Genomic DNA, 26631 nt, shown 5'->3' with positions numbered 1-26631 from the left:
TCCTTTTCAAAAAAGTTATGTTTCAAAAGGGAAAAAAAAAAAAAAAAGAGAAAGGTGTCTGGAGTCCGTTTTTTAGACATTTTCTCTGTAGGTTTATTGTGTTTGAGATCGGCAATACTAGGTGAGGCTGTTAAAATTAGTGCATGGGAAATCCTGAGTGTTAGATAATGTTCAAGTTTAAATATATAGAGATATTAAAAAAAAGTGGCAAATAAGCACATACAGACACGCACACATAAAAAACCCCAGTGCTAAGTACTGAAAAAAAAAAAAAAAGAAGAAAGGCTTAACGTTACTTTTTTTACAACTGCTGCTACTAACAGAAGCTTAAAAACCCACATCAAGTTAAATTTCTCAGGCTTCCTTGGGAAGGTAAAACAGTCTGATACCCACGATTGACTTCTCAGTCCATTGACAACTGCATATCCAAAAAACACAAAAAAAAAAAAAAAGAAAAAAAAGAGAAGGAAGAAAAAAAAGAAAAAAAAAGGGAAAAAACCAACATTTTGCCTCAGAGCTGGGGTGCCCGGGGGGATGCTCCCCGGGGAGCGGGTACCCGCTGCCCAGCATGCTTACAGAGGGGGAAAAAAGAAGTAAATCGAGCGCACGTCCCGGTTCACAGCCCTACCCATCACTAGTGTCTTTACCTGACTGTGGGGTCCCATCATGCTGTTAGGATTGTGGGGTGGAGGCTGTGCGTGTGGCGAGGGCTGTGACCCAGGCGGTCCCTGTGAGGTCAGACAGTAGAAGGAGGTTATAGATTAGCACATGAAAGCGCAGAAAGAGCTAAAAAAGGATTCACGGGTGGACCTGTTTAGTTGGGGAGTCAGTTCTCCCGGTTTTAAATCAATTTCTTTTCCTTTTTTTTTGAAATTGAGTTTCTATTCATTTGCAGCTGAACAATGAGTAATGATATATGCAAAAAAATATATATATTCAAAATCAGAACATCTGTCAAAATACAGTGGCCACATTGAGAATAAACAGTCCAGTGGTTCAACCAAGTCTGCAATGATAAACACACAGGGAAACACTTTGCAGGGGCGTGCAACGAGGAAAAAAAAATGCAGGAGAGGACCAGAGAGGTTGGGGGGAATAGAAAAACTACCCCCAGACCAAAAAAAAAAAAAAAAAAGAAAAAAGAATCTAAAAAATAAAAATAAAAATAATTTTTTCCTCTCTCATCCCAAAGGTTGGAAACACCTCTGGGTTTGTGTTTGGACCGTGGTTCACTGGAGGGGCTGGAGCAGCACGGAGGACGAGGAGCATGTCCCAGCTCACGCCTGGGCAGTGTTTGGCTGGCACAGCGGGGCTGCACCGCCACGCTGAAGGGATGCAACATCCTTCCTCGAGGTGGATTCCCTAAGGATGCGAGTAAAATGGCTTGCAAGCAAAGAAAGGATGTCTAGGGGAAAAAAGGAGAGATTAGTTGGTGCAGGTTTAAGGCTGCAATGCAGCAGTCGCTGACATTTTGGGCTTGAACGCCCACTTCAAATTTTTTTTTTTAATGATTTTTAAAAAAAATTTCCCTTAAAAGCACGAAATGAAAATTTGCTTGGAAAAACCGCGAGCTCGGTGCAAGAAACATACCGGTGCGTGTTAACGTGAGGAAAAGAAAAAAGAAAAATTAAAAAAAAAAAAAAAAAAATTTTTGAGTCAGAGGAGGTGTAATTGGTAGAGAAAGCACAGGAGCTCTGTCAGTAGGTGATGGGAAGCGACGGCAGCTCCAGGACCGGCGCCGGAGCAGATGTTCTCTACCTGCCTCGTTACTAATTTCAACAAGTGTTCGCCTTCTAGCTGCTGCCAGCAATGGCATGGTTTGTTACCATGAGCAATTTTCTTAATTAACAGACATTAATTAGCCATTTAGCAATTTTGCAAGCATTTGTTTAGCAGCTTTCCTAAACATGAATACCACTGTGATAATGGTACTGATTAGAGGGTCCCCTAATTAACAGTACAGGGAAGGAAAATTGAAATCACATAAATTAAAAAGGGAGGGGAAGTTAATGAAGGCAGGACATATTTGCACCTGCAAATCTTTTGTATGGCAGAAACTTGAGTGCAATGTAAATAAAGTAAGAGGGTGGGTTTTTTCTTCTTCTTCTTTTTTTTTTTATTTTTTTTTTATTTGAATGGTTTGGTGGTGAGATGGAGCCAAGCAGATTTAAACCAACAGCCTCCTGCCAGCCTCCGAAACCCCACCACTCACACCACCATTTATTCTCCAGGAGCCAAAAGGAACCAGCCCCTGCCCTCAGTTCCTGGCCAACCTCATCTGGACGAGGTCACAGCACCTCAGGACAACCCTCCCCACTGCCTTCTCCATCCAGTCCCACCAGAGCAGAGAAGGCAAACCTCTGAGGTCCAACTGCAGCATCAACCTCCTTTAGCAGAAGCCCTCTCCAGGCATGGAAGCTGACTTATTTTTGCTCCTGAGTTGCTAACTCTGTGAATGCAAAGTGCAGCAGAGGCAGCAGACACCTCCCACCATCCCCCAGGAAGGTCTGGCCACCCCCAAAGCCATTCCTACATATCTCAGCTGGAAGATTTGGGGTAGGGAAGATCACAAGAGGCCAAACCTCAAGCCCCATCAATGCAAGAGCCAGTGTCCCCCACAATGCCTGCCCTGTGCTGCAGGAGGGGGTCACTGCTGTCCAGGTACTGATGTCCTTCCCCTCATATCCCACAGCAGGTGAGGGTGTGGGGTGAACAGGTACCAAACACAGAGGGGACACGGCTGAAGGCGATGCTTGGGGTCTGCATTTTGAGCTGGAGAGCAAACACTGTTTGATCATTGGAGAAAAAGCATCTATGAGACACAGCAGCATTTCCACCAGAGAAATACCCCCTGTGGCAGCTGGACCCAGAGAGCATCCCTTGTTTGTGCTGCTGAGTGCCTCCCCTGGAGCAGCTCCTGCCCCGACACCGAGGCTGCTCCCGGATGCTCCAGGCTCGGCACCGCAGCATCCTTGCCCTTGCATTATCCCATGTGGCACTGTTCCCAGAGGACACTTCTGGATAAGGTGACGCCCAGCTTGTGCAAACGTTTTGGCAGGCAGGGAGAAGCTGAAAGCAGCTTTTAAATTTTTCCTCCTTTCCTTGCTTTTTCTGTGCAGCGGCATCCAAAATGTTGGCTCCAAGCTGTGACCGCCGCGGCCCCCTCGGCACGGCCGCCCTGCTCTGTCAGAAATGCAGCCCCTCTGGATAGTGTTATCTCCATAAATATTTGCAGATGTTTCAGGGCTGGGACCCGTGTTGCAGTGGTTGCCTTTTTGCACGGGATTGCCTCGCTGCAGAGGGAGCAGCAGATGATCCCAGCGGATCATGGCAGTTGAGACAAGTGTTTTGCAGAGACAACATGTGGGCTCCAACCAACAGAACATCCCTTTTTTCTTAAAAAAACGTGTGTTTAGCAGTTATTAACTACTCCTGTTAAAGGAGGAGGCTGAACACATGCTGTCCTGCTTCCTCCACATCCCTCCATCCAGCCCAGGAGTCACATCCCTGTGGCACTGCTCCTTCTGCCATGCCAAGCTGGGCAAGCAGGACCTGCTCTGCAGTTGCTTCACTCTCCCCAACCAGAGAAACTCCATAATCTCTCAAGTTTTATTTTTTTCCCCCCAAAAGTGGACACTCTTTGTGTGGGGTTATTCTTCATCTTCCTGCAGTTACCTCAAAACACCCCAAAAAACAACTCCAACAGCTAAAATGGAGTTAGAGTAAACTGTTTCCAACAGCTCCTGGTGCCCCAACCTCCACTCTGCTTCATTTTTTTTTCTCCCCTCTACACTCCACCCAACCTGGCCTGCAGGAGAGCCAAAGTTTGCTGCCACAGCTGCTTCCTACAGGGAGTTTCCAAGAGATCAGGTTATTTCCACTCTGTCTTTCATGAGCTCGACTCCTCAAACTTCTTGTAAAATATTAAAGATGGAAAATGGCACGAGCGATCATAGCTCTGTGTGTGTCAATTTATGTTTCCAGCATAATTCACCACAAATGGATCATGTTTTATGGGCTACATACTTTCAGCTAATGGGGGAGTTTTGCTATTTAAAAACATTTTCAAGCACCTCTGGGGGTGGCAGAACAAGGCAGGATGGTATGAGAAGGCAAAGCATCACTGCCACGAGACACCGATGGTTTCGAGTTAGCAATAGGGAGGCATCTTGTGTTTAAAATACCTGCCCCTGCCTGCCAGTTTTGACGTTAGAAAATACTAAAATAAATTAGATGGATATTAATTAAAGCCATGCCTGGGTTTATTGGAGAGGAGATTTATTTCTACTGAAGGAGAGAGATGTTTTGCAAGTTGTCAAGAGAAAAAAAAAAAATAAGAGGTATCTCTGAAGGAGCCTTTAGGAGAGATGCTCCAGTTGCCTTCCAAGAGAAAGACCCCAGTTGACTTCCAGCAGGGCAAGGCGAGGCCAGGAGAGGTCAGACAAGGCAAGGCAAGGCAAAGCAAGGCAAGGCAAAGCAAGGCGAGGTTAGGCAAGGCAAGGCAAGGCAGCAAGGCAAGGCAAGGCGAGGCGAGGCGAGGCCGGCCAAGTTACCCCGCAGACAGCGAAAGGCAGTCGTGGGCAGGAGCTCTGCCTCGCCTGCAGCTGGGGCTCCCAACTGCAGAAGCCTGGTTTTAAGGAATATGTTTAACACAAGCTCTTCAGGAAACAAACCCGTGTCAGCCGGAGCCAAGAACAGTCACCTCCATCTGGCTGGAGCACCCGAGAGAAAGTTGACTGCAAATCCCACCATATGCTCCAGACGCTCGGTACAAAAGCCTCGGGCATCCTACTAAACTTCCAGAAAAAAAACTTTCTCTGATGCTTGCTTTTCCTTTCCTCCAGCTTTTAGGCTACCTTCCTTCAAACCCAGGCTGGTACCAAGTTCTACCCCAGGGTTTTGGCAAGAGCAGACTGGTTTTATGGCTCACTGGAACTGGCTGATCAGAGCTGGTGGCACCCGCTGAGCAATGGGAAATCCCACTGAGACATCAGGACAGCAGGGGGAAAATGGTGGCATCCAAGGAGGGACCAGGACAACATGGACCCCTTCCTATTGTCCCTTGTTTCACCATCCTCACCCCACAGGCATCCTCACCCAAAGAGGGAGGTCTCCAGGATGCAGGGAGGAGAGGTGGGGAGGGCAGGGGCTGTGTGTGGGGGAGCCCCCCGGGCTCTGGAGCCCTCGTCCTCCCCAGCTCCCGAGGTCTGTCTGCATTAGGGGGCAGTGTGGGAACACGGAGCAGCCGGCGCTTTGTTTTGGTGCATCTCGGCGCCGAGCTGCTGATGCATAGCTAACGCAGCGCCGACATTGATTTATGGTCAACTTTCCATTTCATCAGCGCGGGGTACTCTGTGCTGGGGAGAGCAGGGATGGCTGGGGGGGCTGCTCACTGGGCCCCCCCACCCCGTTTATTTAGTGGTATAAAGGTGTGGTATTAATTGCTTTCAATTTTTTGTTTTCCTTCCTATGTTTGCCTGGCACACCCCCCCCATATCTCCAGTCCCTCTTGCGAGGGATCTGCACCCCGGCATCAATCCAGCTTTCAAAACAAAAGCAGGAACGCCTCTGATGACCTTTAGGAGGATGAGCAGAGGGTTTGTTTGCTCATCTCAACGGGACAAAGAGAGAGATTTAAATAAAAGCATCTACCCATGCTGGCCGTCAACCCAGCCAACCTTTTGTCCGGAGTGCAGCCAATGCTGTGCCGCTGGCTGGCACCATGAAATGCCCCAGCAACCCAAGAGTGCCATGGGCCTCTCCTTTCCCATCATTTTGGGGGATTCTGCAGGCTGCACTTCCCTTGCCCCCTGGCCTGAAGGTTGCTGCTGGGCACTGGGAAGGGAATCTCACTGCAAGGCAGTGGCTGTGGGTGAGCGCTGCAGCCTGGAGTCCTCCTTGCTTCTTCCTCTCCTGGAACATTCCTTCTCCTCCAAGCTCACTCACATGTGTTTGGGCTACAAAGTCCCAGGAATGGTCCATTTAACATTTTCCCATTGCCAACCCGTGGTGGACATCCTCCCATGCAGGGTTGGGGAGGTTTATGCTCCCCCAGGGTGGCACTGCGGAGTTTCTGCTACCTGAGCTTTGCTGGTGACTCATTCCTCAGCTCCCTGTGTGACTCCCCACCATGCCTGGACATGATCAGGCTAATTCCTCTCAAAAACTATCTGCCCAAGCCTGCTGTCCTTGGGGATATCCCTTGCAGGTCCCTGGTGCAGAAGAGCAAGATGCTGAAAACCCCTGAGCCCTCTCCAGCGCTCTCCTGGCATGAGGATGGCACTGGCTGAGGTGGCACCACCTCACTCACTGCCAGGGCTGGCACACAAAGGGTTGGGGAGAAGTCCTTTCTATCTTCTGTGACCTTTTTGGTTTTGCCCTCTGAATTTAGGCACTTTAATCTCCTACAGATAGGAAATTACCCCCGAGCTGTGACTGGCTCGACATGGAGCCTCCAGCCCAGCTCTGCAAGAGCTGCTCTCCAGCATCTCCTGAAGCTGGAATGAGCTCCAGCACCCACAATAAATCAGACAGGCTTTCATGGAGGCGATGTTCAGACTGTGTTAAAAGGTGGGATTTTTCTTCTGCTTTCCATCCCGAGGGCTGGGAGGAGAAACCAGATGTTGGAGGGTTTTCAGGAAAGGCAAGCCCTTGAGATGTCACATGTGAGCCATATGCACAGGCACCCATCCTCTCTTCCCTCTGGCAGTGCTGGGGATGGGCAGCATAACCTGTGCTGGGTGTTACTACATTGTCTGGGGTTTCAGGATCCACTCCTGCTTCTGAGCCACCCCTTTCCCCAGCAGCTCCTGGGCCAGCTGCACGGGAGGCAGGGAGCTAGGATGGGTTGCTTGCTACAGGAGGGCAGAAAGGAAAGAGGGGGGACAGCTTGAAGGCTGTCAACGAGAAGAGACGGCAGCATGAACAGTATGTCTGGAGAGATGTGACTCCTCTTCCTCACCTTCCCCACTCTGGGAAAGCCAAACCCATACTCCCGATGCCTTGCCCTAAATTCATGCCAGTTTTGCAGCCCTCGCAGCTCGGCGTGAAGCAGAAGCCCCAAAGGACAGTCAGCTTCACCGCGGGGCGAGATCAGGACGTTTTGGAGACACATTTGTTGGAAGCAGCAGCTTGGCACTGGGATTGCTGGCAGCAGCTATGACCTGCGAGATTGCATCTCCGCCGTTGGCTTCACCCCCTGCCGCCGAGCGCTGCTACAAGATTCGCCTGTTTTAGGGGTCCCGATCAATATCGGATATTCTTACTTTGTCAGAAGCATGTTCAGGAAATGGGATCTCTCTTTCTCTCTCTCTCAAAAAAAAAAAAAAAAGACAGGACCCTCCTTCCCCCTTCCCACACAAACACAATCGCCAATATCGGGCTCGGATATCGCCACAATAAATCACAAGCTCCTTATCGAGCTCGCCTGTCTACTGCCCGAGAGGTTCTCCCATATACAAATCACAAGCCCAGATTAAAAAAAGCCCAGCTTGCCAAAACAAATATTCCTTTCAACTCTTATCCCATTTTTTACACGAACAAGTGTTTCATCCTCAAGCAGGAGGATTTTAAAGCACTGAAAGCTTATATTGCTGCAAAGCAGTGCAGCTCACTCCAGGCTAAGGGATTCCTGAGAAAACCCCCAAGGTTCAAGGTTTGAAAACTCCTTTTCTTTGTGCTTGTTGATATCCTTTCTGCCAGTATCACTCCAAACATGCTACTCCCTCCTCTGTCAGAGCCTGCTGTGGGATAAGGAAGGAGTGAGGGGACTTTGGGGACTATTTGCTTACAAGGTGCCTCCATGGCATTCAGGGATTTGGCTGGAGCCCACTCCTGCCTGCAGCCGCAGCCAGGGTTTGTTAATGCATTCAGTGATTGCATTTGGAAAAAATCAAGTGGTTAACCAGAGGAGGGGGAAAAAGTTTCAGGAATCAAAATCCAGAATGTTTTCAATTACACACGTCTGTTAGGACTGGAGAACAAATACAATCCCAACCCAAACACAAACCAAGCAGCTTTGGAAAAAAAACATTGGTTGTAAATACACAGTAACCTCTTCGAGCAAGGAAGGAATTTGCTTTAAGGCCACAAAAGATAGAAAGCAAACGTGGAAGGACAGCAGAACACAAGTTACTCCTAGACAGGTCAGCTGTGCAGGCATGCTGCTTCCCTAGCATCCTCTTGGGGACAAAAAAAAAAAAAAAAAACCAAACAAAACAACACAGGCAGGGCAGCGCTGACACCCAGAGCGAAAGCAAACACGTGCGCGGTGTGGAGGGAGCAGCAGGAGGAGCCTACCTGGAAGAACCCGGGCGGGATGGGGCCCCCGGGCATCCCGTCATTCGGGGGAATGTTTCCAAGCACGGGACTCGGGGCAGCAGCTGCGCTCTGCGGGGAACAAAACCAGGGCAAACATGGTCAGAGTTATGACAAAAGCATGTTAAAAATGCCGCCCCTCCTGCCGCATCACACTGAGTCAATCTGCCTTGTGTCTCCTGAGCGTCTTCCCCCGTGGAGGATGCTCACAGCTGGAAGGGCACCAGCCTCTGCAGCTCACCCACGGAGGAGATGGCCACACAGAACCTGGAGATGATTCTGGGATCAGTTTATTCATTTATCCAGGCAGTAATCCACCAAGGAGACTCATCCAACGCATAATTTTAGGCAGAAGATGTTTTAAAAGCTTTCAAAATGCTTCTCTCCCACCTCCCCACCACACTTGCTGGTTTAGCCCTGTCCTTCAAAAATTATGCTTCCCTGACCTCACCAGCATGCCAAGGCTCTATTATTCATTACTAAATTCATTGCATTCAACCTGTGGAGCTCCACAATCTCCCTTGTACCTCCCCAGAATGAGCGACCAGCACAGCTCCAGCCCCAAAAAGGAGGGATGGAGACAGACATGGGTACGTGGACACCCCACTTGCTCATCTCTATTTGTATTTATTCACTTCTTCTGGGAAAGCACCAGCACAATGGGAAGCTCCTACTCTGAAGAAAAATATAAGAAAAAGATCTTCTCTAAAAGCCACTGCTGGTGACACAACCCTGTCAGATTACAAGCAGTACCTGTACCATCCCAGTGCACCCAGTTTGCCCACCACCAAGTGACTCCCTTTCCAGGTATGCCATAAAGGCACCTCAGTGGTGTTAATTGGATTTGGATTGCTGAACTACTCCCTCCACCAATTTTTATGATGAACAAACCCAACTAAAACCATAATGGAAAAACTTTCCACTGAGGAAATCCCACGAACAGATGGGGTACATGTGAGCCTGCTCAGGCTTGGTTTCACCCAACAAACCCCACGTCCCAACAGCAGCCGAGCCAGCCCCAGCTCCCGACCGCATCCGATGCAGCAACAACCACAAGATGTGAGCAGAGGGGGAAGCCAGGCTGTCAGGGCAGCCTGGAAAATGAAGGATGATTACTAAGGAATAAGGATTGCCAAGATAGGATCCCCAAGTTTGGTCGGCAGTCTTGGTATTCCTGACCAGACAGCCCTGCAGAGGCAGGGCAGCACCAGACTAATCACTGCCTTGTTTCTTCCCAGGGCATCCCTGGTGCCCCTCGCTGTGCTCTCCAGCAGGAGCTGGCGTGCAGGATGTGGGATGAAGGCCAGGGCCATGCCAGATGAGTGGTTGGTTTTCCCACCCCAGCATCTCACAGCTGCAAATGTCACAGACAGCAGTGGAGGCTGATTCCCCAGTGAGAGCCTCCCTTCATGAAATAACCAATTTCCCCAGAGGCTACAGGGTCCTGCACCCCCAGGCACAGCCCAGGCCATGCTTCCCCATGCCCCTGAACACAGCATCCTGAACAGCCTTTCCCCCATCAGCAGCAAAGGCCAGATCTGAGTGTTTTTACAGTTAATAAAAAAAAAAAAAAAAGTCCTGGCAGGAAAAATAAGCCTGCCCATTCCAGGCTCTTTTTATACATCAGACGGCAGCAAAAATAGATGGGAGAGGGAGTGAACCCACTTCTCCCCCTCCCTCCATCCCCCCAAGTGGGTCAGCTATAAAAGTAAAACCAAATCTTAATCCAAGGCCATGAACATATTGCAGTTTCTCTGCAAAGCAGATGACGGTTCTTAATGCAAAAATATATAAGACTGAGCCCCAAACTGCAGCGAGCCCATTTGGAATTTCCTTTATTAAACCCTCTATCACGCAAAACGCTTCTCTCCCAAGGCGGCAAGCACTGCAATAAAGCTGCCAAGGTGATATTTTATGGTTTCAAGAGATTTCCAGCACACTATAATCCTTTGCTTGGGGAATCTCCCGAAGCGAAATGGATCCTGGAGCGGTGGGGAGTGAGGAGGAACATGGATTTGGGGATCTGGGGGGAAAGGACGCTGCTCTTCTCCTCCTCTCTCCAACAGGGAGCAGGGCAGAGGAGCCAAGGAAAATCTTGAAGCAAATGCCCGTTTTTCCACAAAACCACAGAGTATTTTTCCGTGTTAAACACTCTGAAACCTCACCTATGCCTTCGCAGCGTAAACGGGGATTTAAAGTTCCTCGCACATGTGGCGCTTGGCAGAACTTGGTAATTAAAAACCCGCAAGTGCCCTGAGCATATTGTAGGATGGGAGCCAAATTGGTCAGCCCTTGATGAATGATTTACAAGGCTGCGAAGTGACATTTTATTTCTTTTTTTATTCCCCTCCCCATCACCGCTGCTAAGGTAAACACCAAAGCACCTTTAGCCCTGGTGAAGCAATGGGAGTGCAAAGCATGGCTGGACCAGCTCTGTAAAACACTTGGGCATGCCAGAAATCAAAGAAAAAAGGCAAAATAAGACAGCAGGAACAACTTTTCCAAACCTTAAGGGTGAGCACCCAAACCCTAAGGGTCAGCACCCAAAGCCAAGGGCTTTCCAGCACCCACTTCCAGAACTTTTTTGGCTACACAGCTCCTCCCACGTGGTTTATTTTCAACATTTTGTCCCAGAAACTCTTTTTAGGGACTCTTGGTTGCAGTTTGCTTCCCAAAGGTCTTTCCTTAGGTGAATATCTAAAACCCATCGAATCTCCCTGGTGAAGGCACAGACAATGTGCAGTTGCCATGGAAGCTGGTAGAAAATGGGCATGGAACTGCTGTGCCACCACAACCAAGCTGAAGCTGAACCAGAAGCACATCAGCCACAGGAAGGTCCCCATTGGCATGTGACACCATGAATTTCCTTCCACCAAAACCCATGGAAACCACTACCAGAAACGAGCCAGGACAGCTCTGGCAATGCTGGCATGCCAGTTTATTTGCCTTTTGTAAGATGGCAAATTTTCCCTATGTTGGAAATCAATATATATGTGTTCCTAGGGCGCACATGTACAGCTATATACACAAACACACATATGTATTTTTAATTCCCTGCCACATACGTCGGTATTTTTCCTCTTTTTTTGGTGGAAGCCAGTGGAATGACAATCTGGATCACCATGTTTCGCTTCCAAACCGAAGCTCTCAGTTAACACACCGGCCTGGTACGCCAGCAGATGCCGTCTAAGCCTTTAAATCGCACACTAATTGCACTAATTGAGCTAACAGTCTCTGTTTCGTCTCCCTACCCTGAGTCAACCAGCATCTTCTGGTACTGCTGTAGAGATCCAAGCTGTTGACTGTAGTGTTATTTTGTCAGCCATTAAACGATTCATCAGAGTCATTAATTGATTTATTACCGCTGCCTGCGAGTATAGCTTTGCAAATAAAGAAGGATGGAGGTCAGGAGGCAATGGAAATCGGACAAAACAGCACAGCCAGGAGCTGGGCACTTGAATTATCGATAGGAGCCCACTTGCGCAGGACCGCTGGCATCGGGTTATGGAGGGGAAAAAAGGGAAAAAAAGGGAAAAAAAAGGGAAAGATGTGCTGTCTGGCTGTGCTACAAAGCTGGTTAGGGTCTTCAGCTATGATCTATGCAGGATGTAAAAGGGCTATTAAAGCCATCTTGTTTTCTTAACGTAATCCTTCAGGAGAAAGCAGGTTATTCTGCTGTGTTAAGCGTGCTGAAGAGCAGCAGGGAAGAGGCACTGCCCCACACAGCTCCCCAGCCTCTGCAGCATCCCCACCAGCGCTTTGGCGTCACCCAAATTTGCTTTCCCAGGCTGGCTGAGCTGGGAACACAACCCACCTCCGCTGTCCCGCAGCCCTGGGAGGAGCTGTGGTCTGGTGCTTTTATTTATTTACTTTCTTTACTGCAGGGTTGAGGTCTTTGCTGGGCGTGAGGGTTTGCTGCGAGCAGGGTGCGGCGAGCCCGAGCTGTTTCCTGCCCCCCGCCCTGCTCGGCCCCAGAGCAGCCCAGAGGCACCGCCGAGGCCCTGCCAGGGTTTTGGGGGCTGGATTTAGAAAACCAGAGCAGGTGGGCTGAAGTCACTGTCGCTGCCAGAACGTTGCTGCTCCCAGCTCCCAGGTACCCGACTGATAAAAGGCAGCACCCTACAAGAGAGGGCTTGGGAAGCTTTCTGGATGTGTTGTCCACATATGGGGGTGCTGCAAGGGGTTCTTCCTCCTCGTCCCCATTTGTGGGCTTGGAAGAGCAGCCTGAAGGTGGGTTAAGACACTGCACCCCACCCTGGCATGGTTCTCAGCTCATCACCCACCCAAACCTGCCACGCTTCACCAACACAAGCAGTGGTTCCTACAAACCACCCATGAAAAACAGGCTCCAGCTGGTGGTAGTAACTCTGCCATTAAATGTAAGCTGGTGTCTCCACTGCACACTCCAGGCAAGCTGTTTGCCTCAGCATCCCACGCTGGCTTTCACCAAACACTTATTTTTAATAAAGAGTGGTGCAAGGCGCTGGCAGGCAGCAGAGAGGATGCTCCACTCGTGGGAACCACCACCAGCACTGGCTGCTTGGCCAGGCATAGCCTCCATCAGCCCAGCAGTGAGATGGGAAGAGCAAAATTACCTTCATGGCACAGACCTAAAACCAAACTAAGGATGGCTGGGTATTTCCTTTCTCACCTCCAGCTGGTTTTGCCCTCTCTCCTCTCCACAAGAGTGGACCAGAGGATTTTGGCTGCATCTCACACCTTGCAGCCAACTTGCAGCACAAGACTTGAGGGCAGCTGCCTGTGGTAGGAGTATGCAGGGGTGCTCAGGACATGCTGGTGATCTGGTATCTATCTGTCTCCTTTGATTTTATTTTTTTGCCTAGAGCACAGGCTTTGGAGCCTAAAGAAGAAACCAGCGTGTGGGTCAGGACTTAAGCAGGCTGCGTAAACAGGTAATACAGAATTTAATTGGACTCCAGTTAAGCCTTTTCATCTCGTTAAAGCTGCCTTCATCTTATATAGCCAGGTTTAAAATTTAATAATAGAACCCTCCCACACCTCGCAGTAACCCGATTAACGCCGGGGAGGACGACACGCCGACCGCTTCCTCCGGACCGAGCCCTCAGATCCTCTCCAGCATCAGTCCCCTCCACGGGTCGGTGCCAGTGCCTGTGTTGTATCAACGTGCACCAAAATAAATAGAGCACCAGCGTGCTGCAGGTTCTGAGAGTGTGACTGCCAGCCCACGTGCCACCCACTGTGGCACCCACTTCGAAACCATGGTGCCTGCAGAGCCTCTCAGGTGGGCTCAGCACTTTTTTGGGGCACGCTGTGCTCTCCAGACAGGGTATGCCAGAGTCCATCCTGCTTCCTCCAGTGCAAGCCACTTGGCTGGATGCTCCAGAAGACAAAACAAACCAATTTTGGTTTATTTTAGGGTAAGAGAAGGTAAAAGAACACTGGGTTGAAGCTTTGTGTGTACCCAAGATATAAAAAAAACCCCAAAACAGAATAAATGGGCTCATAGCAGTATCACCAAACCACCCAAAAACCATCACTGTGCTCCCATAGGACACCATGCTATGCATACAAGTTCAGCTTAATTACACTTCTACAACAGCACAAGCTTTTTGTGTTTATTTTAAATCCATCACCTGCAAGCTGCACGGCACACAAAGCTCCAGCACACACCCTGGTCAGGAACAGCCACGCTTGGCAACTTTTTCCCTCTCCTTTATGGAGAAAGAAACAACCCCCAACCCCATATTTTCCTTGAGCCTTTAAAAAACCCAAACCATTAAAAAAAAAAAAGGCACAGCAGCTGAATGGTGTTTCAAGCTAATACGGGGGTTTTTTTGTTGGTTTTTTTTTTCTCCCCTCCCTTGTAAAGGATAATCTGAGACAGCAGCTCCGGCCACGAAACAATAGGATTTTAATCTCTTAAGTCGGCGTCCCCCTTATCCCCGGGAAGGAAACCCCTTCAGTCATTTACAAGTTTGTAAATAAGGCTCTTGGTAGCATCTCGCGGACATCTGCTCCGCCAGCCCGCCAGCGTTCCTGCTAACATTTACAAACATCCTTCCACAAACACCCAGCGCGCTCTGCTGAGCTGGCTTTCTCTAAATATATCCCAAGGAAATAACTTGGCAGGGCTGCAAAAATTTCACAGCGACCGAATTAAAGGGGGGTGGAGAGCGGGGAGGGGGGATAAGCATGGGAGGTGCAGAACAGACTAAATGCAATTAGGCTCCGCTTTGCACACGCGTGTGTACTGGGAGGTTTACACAGGGAAACTTGTGGGAAGTGAAGCTGGGCTTGCTGGAAGTGCTTCTCCTGACTCAGGAAGGGCTTTGCAGAGGAGAGCACTCCAGGGATTCACACCATGTGGCTGGGTGTGCAGATTCAGCCCAACCCTGGTATTTAGGACAGCCCCATGGAGTGGCCCCTATCCCTGGATTGAAGTGAAGGTGAAGTTGATGGTTCTGGCTTTCCCACTGCCAGCATCTTCCCTGGCACAAGATCCACATCCAGCTACCCCTTAAAACCAGCGAATGAGAACCAGTGTATGAACCCTCCCACTGCCAAACAGCTTAAATGGATCCCATGCAATTAGCACCTTGGAAAACGCTGTAAATACACAGGTATTAATTACTACCAATTCTCCTCTAATAATTCCAGCAACAGACAGGCCAGGCTCTTTTCCAGCAATCAATACCATCCATTTCAGGGTCTACCTGCCAAAAAAGTTATATAAAATAATTATATAAAATTTTCATTAGATAATGCAATTGCTTAGGACTATTAATCTACTGCTCATCTATCAGTGTGGGATGCTCAGCTCTGTGAGGGCCATCCAGCAGCTCCTTGCACCAAAAATCTGCATTCCCTTCTGCACTGGACACTCGGTGGTTCCAACTAAATGTACCCACACAAGACCTTAAGGAAAGCTCACAGATTAATTTCAGATTAAAAAAACCATCACAATTCTTAAAACCAAAAGAGAGATGTTCCTAGCAAGCAAAGCTGCTGGGAGAGGTAATTTCCTGGAGTTCACCACAAAGTTGTGATGGTTTCAAGTTCCATAAGAATTTACTCCCAGTGATGTCCCTTGCTCCACGCTGCAGTTTCTGGGGTGTAACTACATGGGATTGCATGGCTGAATGTTCAGTGCCATGTACACCAGCTCACCTTCCATCCTTCCTTTAAGCATCACAGCTAAAATCAAGCCTTCTCTGTTACCAGCCTTTGAAAAGACTGGATTAAGGAAAATACTGCCTACTCTCACAAAAAACTAGTAATAATGTGGTGATGAGGTGCAGGGGAGGCTGCTGGTGTTGGCAGCTGGACTTCTGCTTCCCAGTGCCTGCTGTTCTCTGCTCCTCTGCCTTCTTCCAGACCGAAACTGCTGAGTGCATTTTGGAAGGGGTTGTAAGAAAAGCTAGATTTAAATTGGTATCCAATTCAAGAAGGAAAAATAATAATAACCCGTGACTTTAGAAAAATGCCACACCACTGCACCACGCACATTTGAAGAAAACTAGTTTTAACTTGTCCAAAGGATTTACTGACAACTAACGAGGATATTGCCAATCCCATTGGCAAAACACCCCAAAGGCATCCAGAGCCCGGCAGCGATTTCCCCATTAAAGATGGGTGCAGATTGCAAATATATTTTTCAATTTCTTGTTGGTTTGGTATTTTTTCCCCAATTTTTTTCCACCTTGTGTTGCAGCCAGTTTATCTCATCATTTGCTCTTTGCAATCGACAATAACACAAAACAAGCAGTGAGTTTACACGGGGAGTCAGTGATGCCTGGTAACTAACCCTCACATGAATCCAGGGAAGAGGGTGAGAGCCCCTTTCCCAACAACTGCTTTGTAGTGCAGGGAAACACCACGACCTCCCCGGAAAAACATCCTTTCCCATTGTCTGGGCAGTTGGATGCTGTGGGATGGAGCACTGGCACCCCAGCACAGCATCCAGCACTTCCCACCCCCAATCCAGTCAGAGAAAACCAGGCCCTGGCTTTACCCCACGGGAAAACATCCCAGTTTTCTCCATCCTCTCCCGCCGCAGGGAAAGAGAGGAGAGAATTAATGCAAATACTCCCATTCTTGTCGTGCACTTGAATGCCAAAATATCCCATTTGCTTAAGCCTATTTTACTGCGAGCAGCTGCCCCGGTATTATTCCCGGACACCAAAGGCAAAGGGCAAAAGAAGTTGGTCCGGAGCAGGTGAACACCATCTGCCCGTCCCTGACAAGATGCTCGTGGCCACCATCTTCGTGTAATAACACAAAGCCTGTTTGAGCGGCTGTGAAAGGTTACGGCGGCGCTTTCTGAGCAGTGCCGTAACCTTTCGCGGGTTTTGTGTACCCACGGAGGCGGCCAAGCATCCAGCCCCGCTCGCAGCGGCCCCTGATGGGTTTGCCTGCTGATCTGTGAAGTCTTACCACAGCGAGACCTTAAAAAAAGAAATAATTAAAAAACTAAATAATAATTAAAAAATTTTTTTTAAATCCCCTTCTCTAACAAAGCAGCAGGTTAACAAAAAAGAAATCCGCGTTTTTAAAAAAGGTGGTTCTGTTGATGTTTGATGGTGCATTGTAGCACCTTCTCTGCACAGCATCTTCCATCAAAAATGCTGCTGAAGGAGGGGAAATGCCTTAAATTAAGGTGGAGGTGGCAGCTGAACTTAACTGAGGGCTGTGACTTGGTGCATGGGGACAAAGTCCAGCACATCCTATAAACCCTGGCGAGGTGGATGGCGAGGGAGGCGGTGGACTTTGCACGGGAGCAGCCAGCACTGCTGTGCCCAGACCTGGGGTAGCCTTCAGAGCCCTAAATTAACTGGGATGGATGGACTCAGAGAAGATTTGAGGACTGATGTATTCAGTAACAATGATGGCTATAGGCTTTTGTCCTTGTCACCACACATCCTATAGGATCTACCCTCCTGGGAGCATTGCCATGACTAACCCTCCATGTTTCTGCACCCTTGCTTCATCCCAAAAAGCATTTCTAAGTAAGGGCTTAGAAATCCTACATGAGGCTGCAGTTGTATTCCAAGAGCCAGCCCAGGTCTCAACAAGCCATTGCTGGGATGGCAACACTGGAGCACCACGAGGAAAGCTGCTGGCAAACCCCAATCCCAAGCAAGATGGGTTTTGTGACTGAGTGATGATGGAGAAAAGCCATCACACCTTGGCATGATTCCCATCATTTCCAGGGTGATGTTTGAAAAATGGTGAAAATATTCTGCCCTCCATGCAGACCTTTTCACTGACATCCTGCCTTAGGAAAGCAGCCACAGAACATCTTGCATCCTGGCATCCCCAGGGTGTTTTGCTGTGGAGCAATGGAGCTGTGGTGCATCCTGCATCCCCCTGCAGTGTTCCACTGCTCAGTTTGGAGCTGCAGAACAGCATCCCCACATCCCACAGCAGCAGTGACCCTCCCCAAGCAGTGGATGGCCACCCACAAGGTCACAACACTCCCCAAGTGCTGTGTCCCAGGCTCATCCATCGCTGGGGAGGGGGTTTGTCCGAGCAGCACGGACTGAGCACCACTCACGCTCCTTCCAGGCACCTTGAGCAGGCAGCTCAGGTTGGAAACACATCGAGCGCAAGGGAAGGTGCAAGATGTGGGTGTGAGGTGGTGGCAGGAGGAAAATCCCAGCTTTCCTCACCACCTGCCAGCACAGGATCCCAGCCCAGGCCGTGGGCATCGCTTTACCCAGCAGCACCGAGACCGAGCTGTGCCTGCAGGGGCACACACAAACCCAAAGCAGCGCTAATCGCCCCCAGAAATCATCTCTGCGCATCTGCCAGGGGTCAGAGATGAGGATTTTTGGGGAGGGGGGATTGCAGTAACTTTCCCCTCCTCTCCACTCATCTAATCCCCCAGGCTAATCCCTTGCAGCCATATGGAGCCCTCACATCCCAAACCTGCTCCCAAGCTGCCCCTTTGCACCCTCTATGCCCCTGGGAGTAATGCTTTGGACCTCAAAAGTGGTGTATGGGTGGGGAAAGGCTGTGATTCCCCCATCCAGACCCCTGAGAGATCCCCCAACCACTCTATATCCACAATTTCTGATGAAAATTCACATCAAAACACTCAAAATCCAGGCAAGCACAGCACCACGTCTGGTGTTCCCTCCCCTTTTTCAACAGTAGGGCTTACTGCAGTTATTTGTGGGTGCTGCCCCCCAGAAATAGTGTTTCCCAGGTTTGATAATTGCTCAAGGCATTTCAAAATTAATAGAGCAGCTAGAGCAAAGGACAGGAGGAGTAAATCTGACGTAAGCCACTGTGTAATTCAGTGTTGTTCCCAAGAACTGGTGGCTTTCTCCACTGCCAAAAAAAGCCAGGGGCTAAGCTAGCTTGGAGGGGGTGCAGATCTCCCCTGGCAGGCTGGGATTTCTTGGGAGGGGGAGGGTGGACGGGAAGAGGCATTTTAACCATTTCAGCATGTCCTGGAGGAGGAGAGATGCACATCCATGGGACAAGAAAGAATTCACCCCACCACCTTCCCCCTCCTGCTCTGCTGCCTCTTGCCTGCCCTAACCTGGGGATCAGAAACACCGCTCCGAAGTGGCCTCATGTTTTATTTACCTTAACACCAGCTCTCTGCACTGCTTTGGTGTCGCTGGCACTGGGACCCAGGCACAGCTGAGCAGCAGGATTTCCCCATGGAAAAGTCCTCCTGGGGTGGTACAACTGACAAGGTGCACATTGGGATAAGGGAGGATTTCTGATAAAAATACAGGTTTTAAAAAAATCACTGTTTTCTGCACAGAGTGGTTTTGTTAGATGCAACTCCAAGCCACATCACCCTTAGAGCTTACAAAACATTAATTATTTCTCTTCTAAGAGCACCTCTCCCTGTCAAAACACAGTGGTTAATACAAACCCCCCATTTATGAACTGGGAGCTTTTTGAAGCCAGTTCTGGAGGGACCCTATAAAACCAGCGTGCAAACCCCTGCCCCCTGACCCAGCAATAAACTGGTACGTGAGGCAGGAAAACTTAAAGTCTGGAGAGCAAGGAAAAAAAAAAAACGAAAAAAGAAAAAAGAGCCCCAGGCTTTCAGACAGCAGAGAGGGGGAGGGAGCAATGTGAGAGCACTGAGCATCACTGCAAGGTCTTGTTTAGACTGGCAGTGCTGGGAAACACCTGGCTGGTGAATGGAGTTCAAGGGATGGACCAGGATGAGGAGTGGAGGGAGCACAGGCATGGTGGTCACTGTTGGTGGAAACTTCCTGATAAGCTTTTTCTCTCCTGTTTCTTTCACATCCACCATTTGATATCCATAGGGAAGAACAGCTCCTGCACTCCCCACAGTCAGAGCTGCTCTTGGAACACCCTGACACAAATCCAGGTGTGGGCTGGCGGGTTGACACCGGTGGCACAGCCCCCACAGCACCCTCCTGTCCTTGGTGACATTCCTGGAGCACCAGCTTGTGATGCTGACCATCCTCAGACTCCAAAGCTGAGCATCCCAAAACCTTCCAGCTTTGAGAGCTGCTGCCCCTGAGAGCAAACCCCCCTGAACTCCACAGGGAGCTCCCCAAAAAGCAGAGGATGCCCATGGCATTCCAGTTAGTTTTTGTAGGTCTTTGTAAAGGCTGGAGAGAACTCCTCTTCCCACCCCTCCTGGGGCACCCTGCAGATTCCCAAGCACTGGAGAAGCTCCAGGGCTCTTTGGGGTTTCTCCCTCCCCTTATCCCGGTGGGACAGGGCACCCACCACAGCAACCCCCAGCACCCACCAGGCTTTCGGTAGGCAACAGCCTCTCCTGGGAAAACTCTTCCCAGCTGCAGCATGGAAATGACAGGAGGGACGAGGGGCCTTTGTGCAGGCAGCACCCTGCTAAGCCGCACAAAGCTGGGAGCAGGGGGGTTCAAAGGCTCCCGGTGCAGGGAAGGGGCCCCTCCATCTTCCCCCCTCCCCGGGCACCGCTTTTGTATCGCCTTGGCCGGATTCGTCAACTCCCCTGCCGGAGCTGGCTGGGGCCTCCTCCGCCTGCAATCCCTGCGGATTTTACCTCCGGGCAAGAGCAAAGGGGGGAGAAAAGGGGGGGCAGCCCAGTGCCTTAAAAGAGCCTGGTAAAAACAACAGACTGCAGTTGGGGGATAGATACGCGATGGCTTTAAAAAAGCACACCGCGCCGAGGAGAGTTTGATGGCTCTGCCAAAAGGAAAGAAGTGTCTTCCCACTTGCAAACAAGAGTTAATTATAGAAAAAAAGGCCCAGGAAAGTGTTAAAACCATCTGTGCCATGAGGAAGAGGCTGGGGCTGGGCGGGTGAAGGCAGCAGCGCTGACAGCTGCTGTGTACAGGCAGCCTGGACCGCTCCCCCGGCGCCGCACCGTGCCCTGCCATCCTCCTGCCCTGCCATCCTCGCCGTGACATCCTCCCACTCTGCCATCCTTGCCCTGCCATCCTTGTCATGCCATCCTCCCGCCCTGCCGTTCCTGCTGTGCCATTCCTGTCGTGCCTTCTTCCTGCTTTGCCATCCTTGATGTTGATGTGCCATCCTTGCCCTGCCATCCTTATCGTGACATCCTCATCATGCCATCCTTGCCCTGCCATCCTGGCCCTGCCATCCCTGACACACTACCTTGCTGTGCCATCCTGCCTAGCAAGCCACAGGTCCTGCCTGCCCTAGCATGGACGGTGGGTCCCCAGCAGGATCCCCCCACTATCAGCCTCCCTCCTGCAGGGGTGCACAGGGCAGGAGCTCCAGGTCCATCAGGAAAAGGTACCACCAAGCCCCAGAAGTAGCCTGGATGGCACAGAAGGGACATCCTGGGATGCCCAGTGCAGCCTCACCAGGAGATCTGTTCTGTCCCACTGAAGCATCACACCACTACATCCCAGGAGAGAGACCTCAAGGCACCCGTTTTTACCCAAACTCTGGAGAAACATGGTCCAAATGATGATGCCAAGTGCCCTGCACTGCCTCCACCATCTCCCCAGCAGGGCTGAGGATGGACATGCCTCCTGCTGTGGGAAGGACAGGATCCACAGGAGGCCAGACCAGCCCGCAGGGCTGCGCACAGCGCCTGACCCCGCAGCCGGATCCCAGCCGCTTCACAAATATTTACCTAGTTGGTTTTTAAACAAACCCCAAATGCCAGAGAGTTTAAAGTCCATGTCCTAAACAGCTCCTGTCTTGCTCTTGCCTGCCCTTGGGTCCCCAGCCGCCTGCCCAGGGAGCCTCCAAGCCCCTGCACCCTGTTCCGACCCTGGGTTTAAAGGAAATGCAGGCAGCAGGCTCCTGCCTGGTCAGGCAGCCGGGCTGGAGGCAACACTTCTGTCCCTGATTTTATTAGGGACAGTCAGGCTGGATGATGCCTGAACAGGCAACTGAAGCATTTCAGAGGAGCCCTCATGTTGAGGAGCTTCCATATAGATTCATCGCAGAAAATAATTAGCCATAATTAAGGGTTTCTGGTTTATGGCTCCAACAATTGTTTAAACAGCAGAGCCCTGTTCAAATTAAGTTCAGGGCTCACCAATTAATACTTCTCTACCCTGCTATGGTTTAGCTTCAAACTTCTGCTCAGAGAGCAGCCTGGACTGCTCAGATCAGGGCTGCTACTCCTGTGAGCAAGCAAAGGAGTTGCATGGTTGGGCCAAAATCACTTTATTTTGAAGCAAAAACCTGTTGTGAGTAAGAGAACGGAAGAAGGAAGTATAAAACTGATGGGAGACTTGACAGTGGATGAAGAGCAAGAAGGTGTTGCATGGCTCTGAGACGTGACATGGCACCAATGCCCATGGCACAGAGGGATCAGCTGGAATCTTGGCTCACCAAGTCTGAGTTTGAGGCAGTTTCAGGCTCTCCTGTGCAGCAGCTCCCCACCAGGCCAGCCCTGCCCCACCTGCGGCGCTCCCTCCCTATGGACAACATATGGCACGTCTCACCTCATTAGAGACATAACTAGCAGAAATAATAAGCAAGTCTTTACACAAAATCTGAACTAGTGCACCAGAACAGGCTCTTCAGCACTGAGGTTTTTTTGGTGTGTCCCTGTTCCAAAATCCAGCTGTGCATCCTGCAGCTTGCCCATCCTCCGCGCCACTTGCCAGGGCAATATCAACTGGGCAAAGCAGAGTTAAAGGTGGAGATCAATATTCATATCAAGGCAGCTTCTGAGAGGTTTCAGTTGGTTAAGTAGCCTTGAGATTTTGGCTATGAAAGGCAGTGCTGCTGACGTGGCTGTAGGTGCACTCTGGGGTCATCTATACAATTGTGATCTCCGGAGGAAGTTGCTGACGAGAGGGAATCATAAGATCATTTATGTCAGAAAAGACCTCTAAGAACATTGAGTCCTACCTTCCCCCGGCCCTGCCAAGCCCACCACTAAGCCACGTCCCCAAGGGCCACATCCACACAGCTTTTAAATCCCTCCAGGGATGGTGACTCCATCACTGCCCTGGGCAGCCTGCTCCAAGGCTTGACAAGCTTTTCAGTGAAGAAATTTTTCCTAATATCCAATCTAAACCTCCTCTGGTGCAACCTGAGGTCATTTCCTCTCATCCTGCCTGTTCCAGCTGTCCCAGGCTGCTGGGATAGGATGCAGGAACCCCTCATGGGTGGAAACCTGCAAGCAGCTCCACAACACACACACTAAAACTTTACTTTTTTCCACTTTTTAATTAACACCAGCCCTCTGTTAGCACTGGTGAAGGGTGTGCCACCCTCCACCACGAGGCACCACACTGTGATGCAGTCCCATCACGCAGTCCCACCAGGTAAAAGACAAAAAAAGAGGAGCCCATACAATGGCCTGCTAGGAGTTTTGTCCCCAGTATGGCGGGGACATCCCATGAGGATGCTGGCCCTCAGCCTGGACAGCTTCTCCTCTCCAAGGGACACCCTCCAGCCACCTCAGGGCCACCAAGGAAAAGGCCAGACAATGCTGCAAATCACTAAAAGTCTTTCCACTGTTTGATTTGAGGAAAAAACATATTTTCCCCTGTGCCTACTTCTTCCATTGAAAAAAAAAATTAGAGACTCCTAGGAGCAAACCCCAATGCTCCTCTGTCACCCAAAAGGGCATCTCCACAGATGCACAAACTGGGAGCACCACTGGCTCCTGCCAGCTGCAGGGTTTTTCCGAGTATGATTGAGGAGCACCGTGGGAAGCACGCACGGAAAACAGCCATATCATAAACCAGCTCAACTTCATGACCTGAACACTTTAAGACGTAGCAGGAGCCTTTGTACTGTGGCCATAACTGCAATATATCAGTTAGCCATCGCTTCCACCAAGATCTAGTGCTCCAGATCTCACAGCAAATGCTGACTTAAAGACCCATATCAAATACATTATGATACCACTGCTTCCCGTTACCCACGCTGATGATTCAATTAATTTAAAAACAGCAGTGAAATTTAATTTCACCATTAACCCTGCAATCCCCAGAAAACACCAGCTGGGAAGGTAGCAGCCACTTGGCCAAGTTTGGATGGACCAGAGGGTTAAGAAGAAAATGAAGGGGTAAAAGATGAGGAAGTACAGATGTGGGAAGCAAAATGGGGCAAAGAAGGTTCTTTCCTGAACACTTTGAAGGGGCAGAAGTATGGGAAAGTTTGCAGGAGAGACAGGGAGCAGATGAGGGGTGGCAGAGCAGCACCTGCAAAGGGCTTCACTGAGGCTCTTGCCAGAAAGGCTCACTCTTCTCCTTTCACCTCCTTCCATTGGCATCACTCACACTCACAGAATACTGCCCAACTCCAAAGATAAATGGTGTTCAGAGCACAAAATACACCAGCAGACGCCCTCTGAAAGGGCAACCCCCAGAGCCTGCGCGGGCCTTGCCTCGGATCCATCAGCAGGGCCAAGGGTTAACAAGAACCATCAAATGGAGAGCAAGCTGCTCTTTCACAGGGCTAAAAGGTTGCCCTTTGGAGCTCTGCAGCGATGGTGTGCACGTAGGCTCAGACCCCAGGTCAAGTGGGGTTCACCCAGGGTTTCATCAGGCAGCCCAGCTCGCCGCACAGGAGCAGCACAGAAGGGACACGGCCGCCCGACGAGCTTCCTTCCCCGACACGTGGCCGGAGAAGAATAGTTAGCCCAAGCAGAGCTCTCCCATCTGCTTTTGTTTTCCACTCTTCAGTCCTGGGCTCTGCTAAAGCCCCTGAAGTCACTGGGCATCTGTTCTCCTCCACCCATCGCAATCTGCCAGCCACCGCCGCTCTGACAGCCATCCATCACGCCGTAATACGCTGACCACCAGACCCAGTGGGACATCATTTTCAAGTCAAATGCAGCAGTTAGCATAAAATAAAGCATCGCCCTGGTTTGTTTTTTTCTTTTTTTCCCAATTCCTGACAATCCCGCAGCTGCAGCTAGGGACTCGGTATGCAACAAAAGTGAAGGGGGGGGAAAAAAGGCACAGGAAAATGGCAATTCTACTCTTCTGAGTCATAACAATTATGACGTTGTGATAAGAAACGTTTTCTATGAATTTTTAAGTACCAGTAATCCTGTTTTGCAATTGTCCCCTGGGAACAAGGGGACAGATTGAATGGGGCTGACAGTTATTTCCATCCTGACGAACACGCTGTCCCCGCCCTCCAAACTTCTCAGCCCACCGCTCCGGCTTGTTTGGTGGAGCTGGCTTGGCCACTGGTATGACTGAGGACATCCCCAAACAGCCCCTGAAGCCACTCCACTGGTTCCAAGCCCCAAGCATATACTCTTCTGTGCATTCTCCAACAGCATGCACAGGGAGGATGTGCACCCCTGAAGTCCCTCTTCCCTGGACACCCAGTCATGCCCTCAAGAAACCTTCAGCTGTGAGCTATGAGGTGAGCTGAGCATCTTGGTTCCCTGATCCTGCCACAGCAAACAGCCTCGGAGGTCCAGGAAAGATGGGGATCAACAGAGAAAGCACTGCTCGGCGTTTCGCTGCTTGAGATTCCAAAATTTTCACCACCACTCTAAAACTCTGCAGATTTATCTCATTGATACAGGAGAGAAGGCGGCAGGAAACACCTTTTTGTTCAAGTCTTTCAGACTGGGAACAAAACCAGCTCCTTTTACCTCTTTTGTAAAATGAGCACCGTCATCAGAATCAGTGCCGAGGAGCGAATTTGTTTTGCAGAGGATCAAATAAATAATGGATGACGAAGGAAAGCTGCCACGGCGAGACTGCTCGGGAGATGCTCTGCTCTAGGCAGCCTTTCCCGAAATGCTCCTTACAGATCCTCACACTGGCTCCAGCTCCAGCAGTGCTCCCCAAAGCCAGCTACCAAGGGGTGCTCTGGCCAAAGTGACACTCCACAAGACATCAGTGACTCGTGGCTGTTGTCTTTGGCAACCTGTACCAATGATGGGAATGCGTTTTCATTGCTGCCAAGCAAGGGAAGAGATGTGGGATGTGCCTCTGCAAACCCAGGGCATTGCGTGGGCCCTGGGAGTCCAGCAGCCTGGCACAGAGCAGCATCCCTGTGTTGACCATTCTCAGCCACCAGCCTGTTAGTAAGTCTCAATCCTTTCAAAAATCAGTTGTGTTTTGTTTTTTTTAAAAAAGAAATAGTTTCTGCTTCCCTGCAAGCAGTCACCCCGTGCCTCTGCCACCTCCGCCCTGGAATGGCTCTGTGCCACCAGGCCAGCGCCCAGCAAGTGTGGGGGTGATGCCACAAGCCCACCCACAAGGGAAGCCTGGGCCTTCAGTGCTCTACAGCCAGGAGACATTAAAATCAGCCTGTCAATTTGCATGCAAATTTATTTTAGATGCGACAGAGGGCTTACAAAAGAAGGTGTACTAGATGCTGTTTGCTTCTGCTAAGGCTGTTGTGGTTTGGCTCCCAAGGGTATTGCATGGGTGAGCTTGAGGGGTAGGTGCTGGAATGCAGAGGTTTCACCTCTGGATCAGTCTCTGGCTGAAACCCAGCTCCCCAAGCACCAAAAACCCTCAGTGTGAGGGCAGTGCAAGCTGCTGCTGGTGGAGCAGTGCAAGCACAGAGGCATTGTGTGAACTGTGAGAAGCACGCCCACCACCACTGCCCCTCTGCCAGGCAAGCCCACCTTGGTAAGATTCCCCCAGCATTCTTTGTCTTGTGTCTTGTGCTTTGTCTCCCTTCCCTGAGCCTGGGGAAGCTTTCCTCCTGTCCTCCTCCCCTCCTCCCTGTCCCCAGCACCCAGCAGGTCCCCGGGGCGGTTTCTCAGAAAACACAACCGTTTCTGCAGAAAGTTTGGCAGTCTGGACCAATGGCAGGGGTTTCTTTAATCAACTCAAATGGCATTTTCTGCAGATAAGTCTCCCACTCTCGGCCGCCAAGAAAAAGCCAGTCGGACAGCAGCAAGAAAAAAAAAAAAAAACAAACCCCAACACA

General features: G+C 50.2%; 1 protein-coding gene across 2 annotated transcripts in view; it reads right to left on the bottom strand.

The window, feature by feature from the left end:
• Positions 1-26631, bottom strand: part of SSBP3 (single stranded DNA binding protein 3) — a 54239-nt gene that overhangs the window by 9611 nt on the left and 17997 nt on the right. Inside the window, exons 5-6 of one of the 2 annotated variants that reach the window (XM_033067839.1) lie at positions 8299-8388; positions 648-728 (exon numbers count right to left, since the gene is read on the bottom strand). In XM_033067839.1, the coding sequence (XP_032923730.1) occupies positions 648-728; positions 8299-8388 (171 nt within the window). The remainder of the gene's footprint in view (positions 1-647; positions 729-8298; positions 8389-26631) is intronic. The other variant, XM_033067840.1, reaches the window with a different exon arrangement.

Source organism: Catharus ustulatus, chromosome 9, assembly GCF_009819885.2.
Source record: "Catharus ustulatus isolate bCatUst1 chromosome 9, bCatUst1.pri.v2, whole genome shotgun sequence".
Lineage (NCBI taxonomy): Eukaryota > Metazoa > Chordata > Aves > Passeriformes > Turdidae > Catharus > Catharus ustulatus.
The sequence above is the reverse complement of the archived record's forward strand: the minus strand, read 5'-3'. Positions and strand labels throughout refer to the sequence as shown.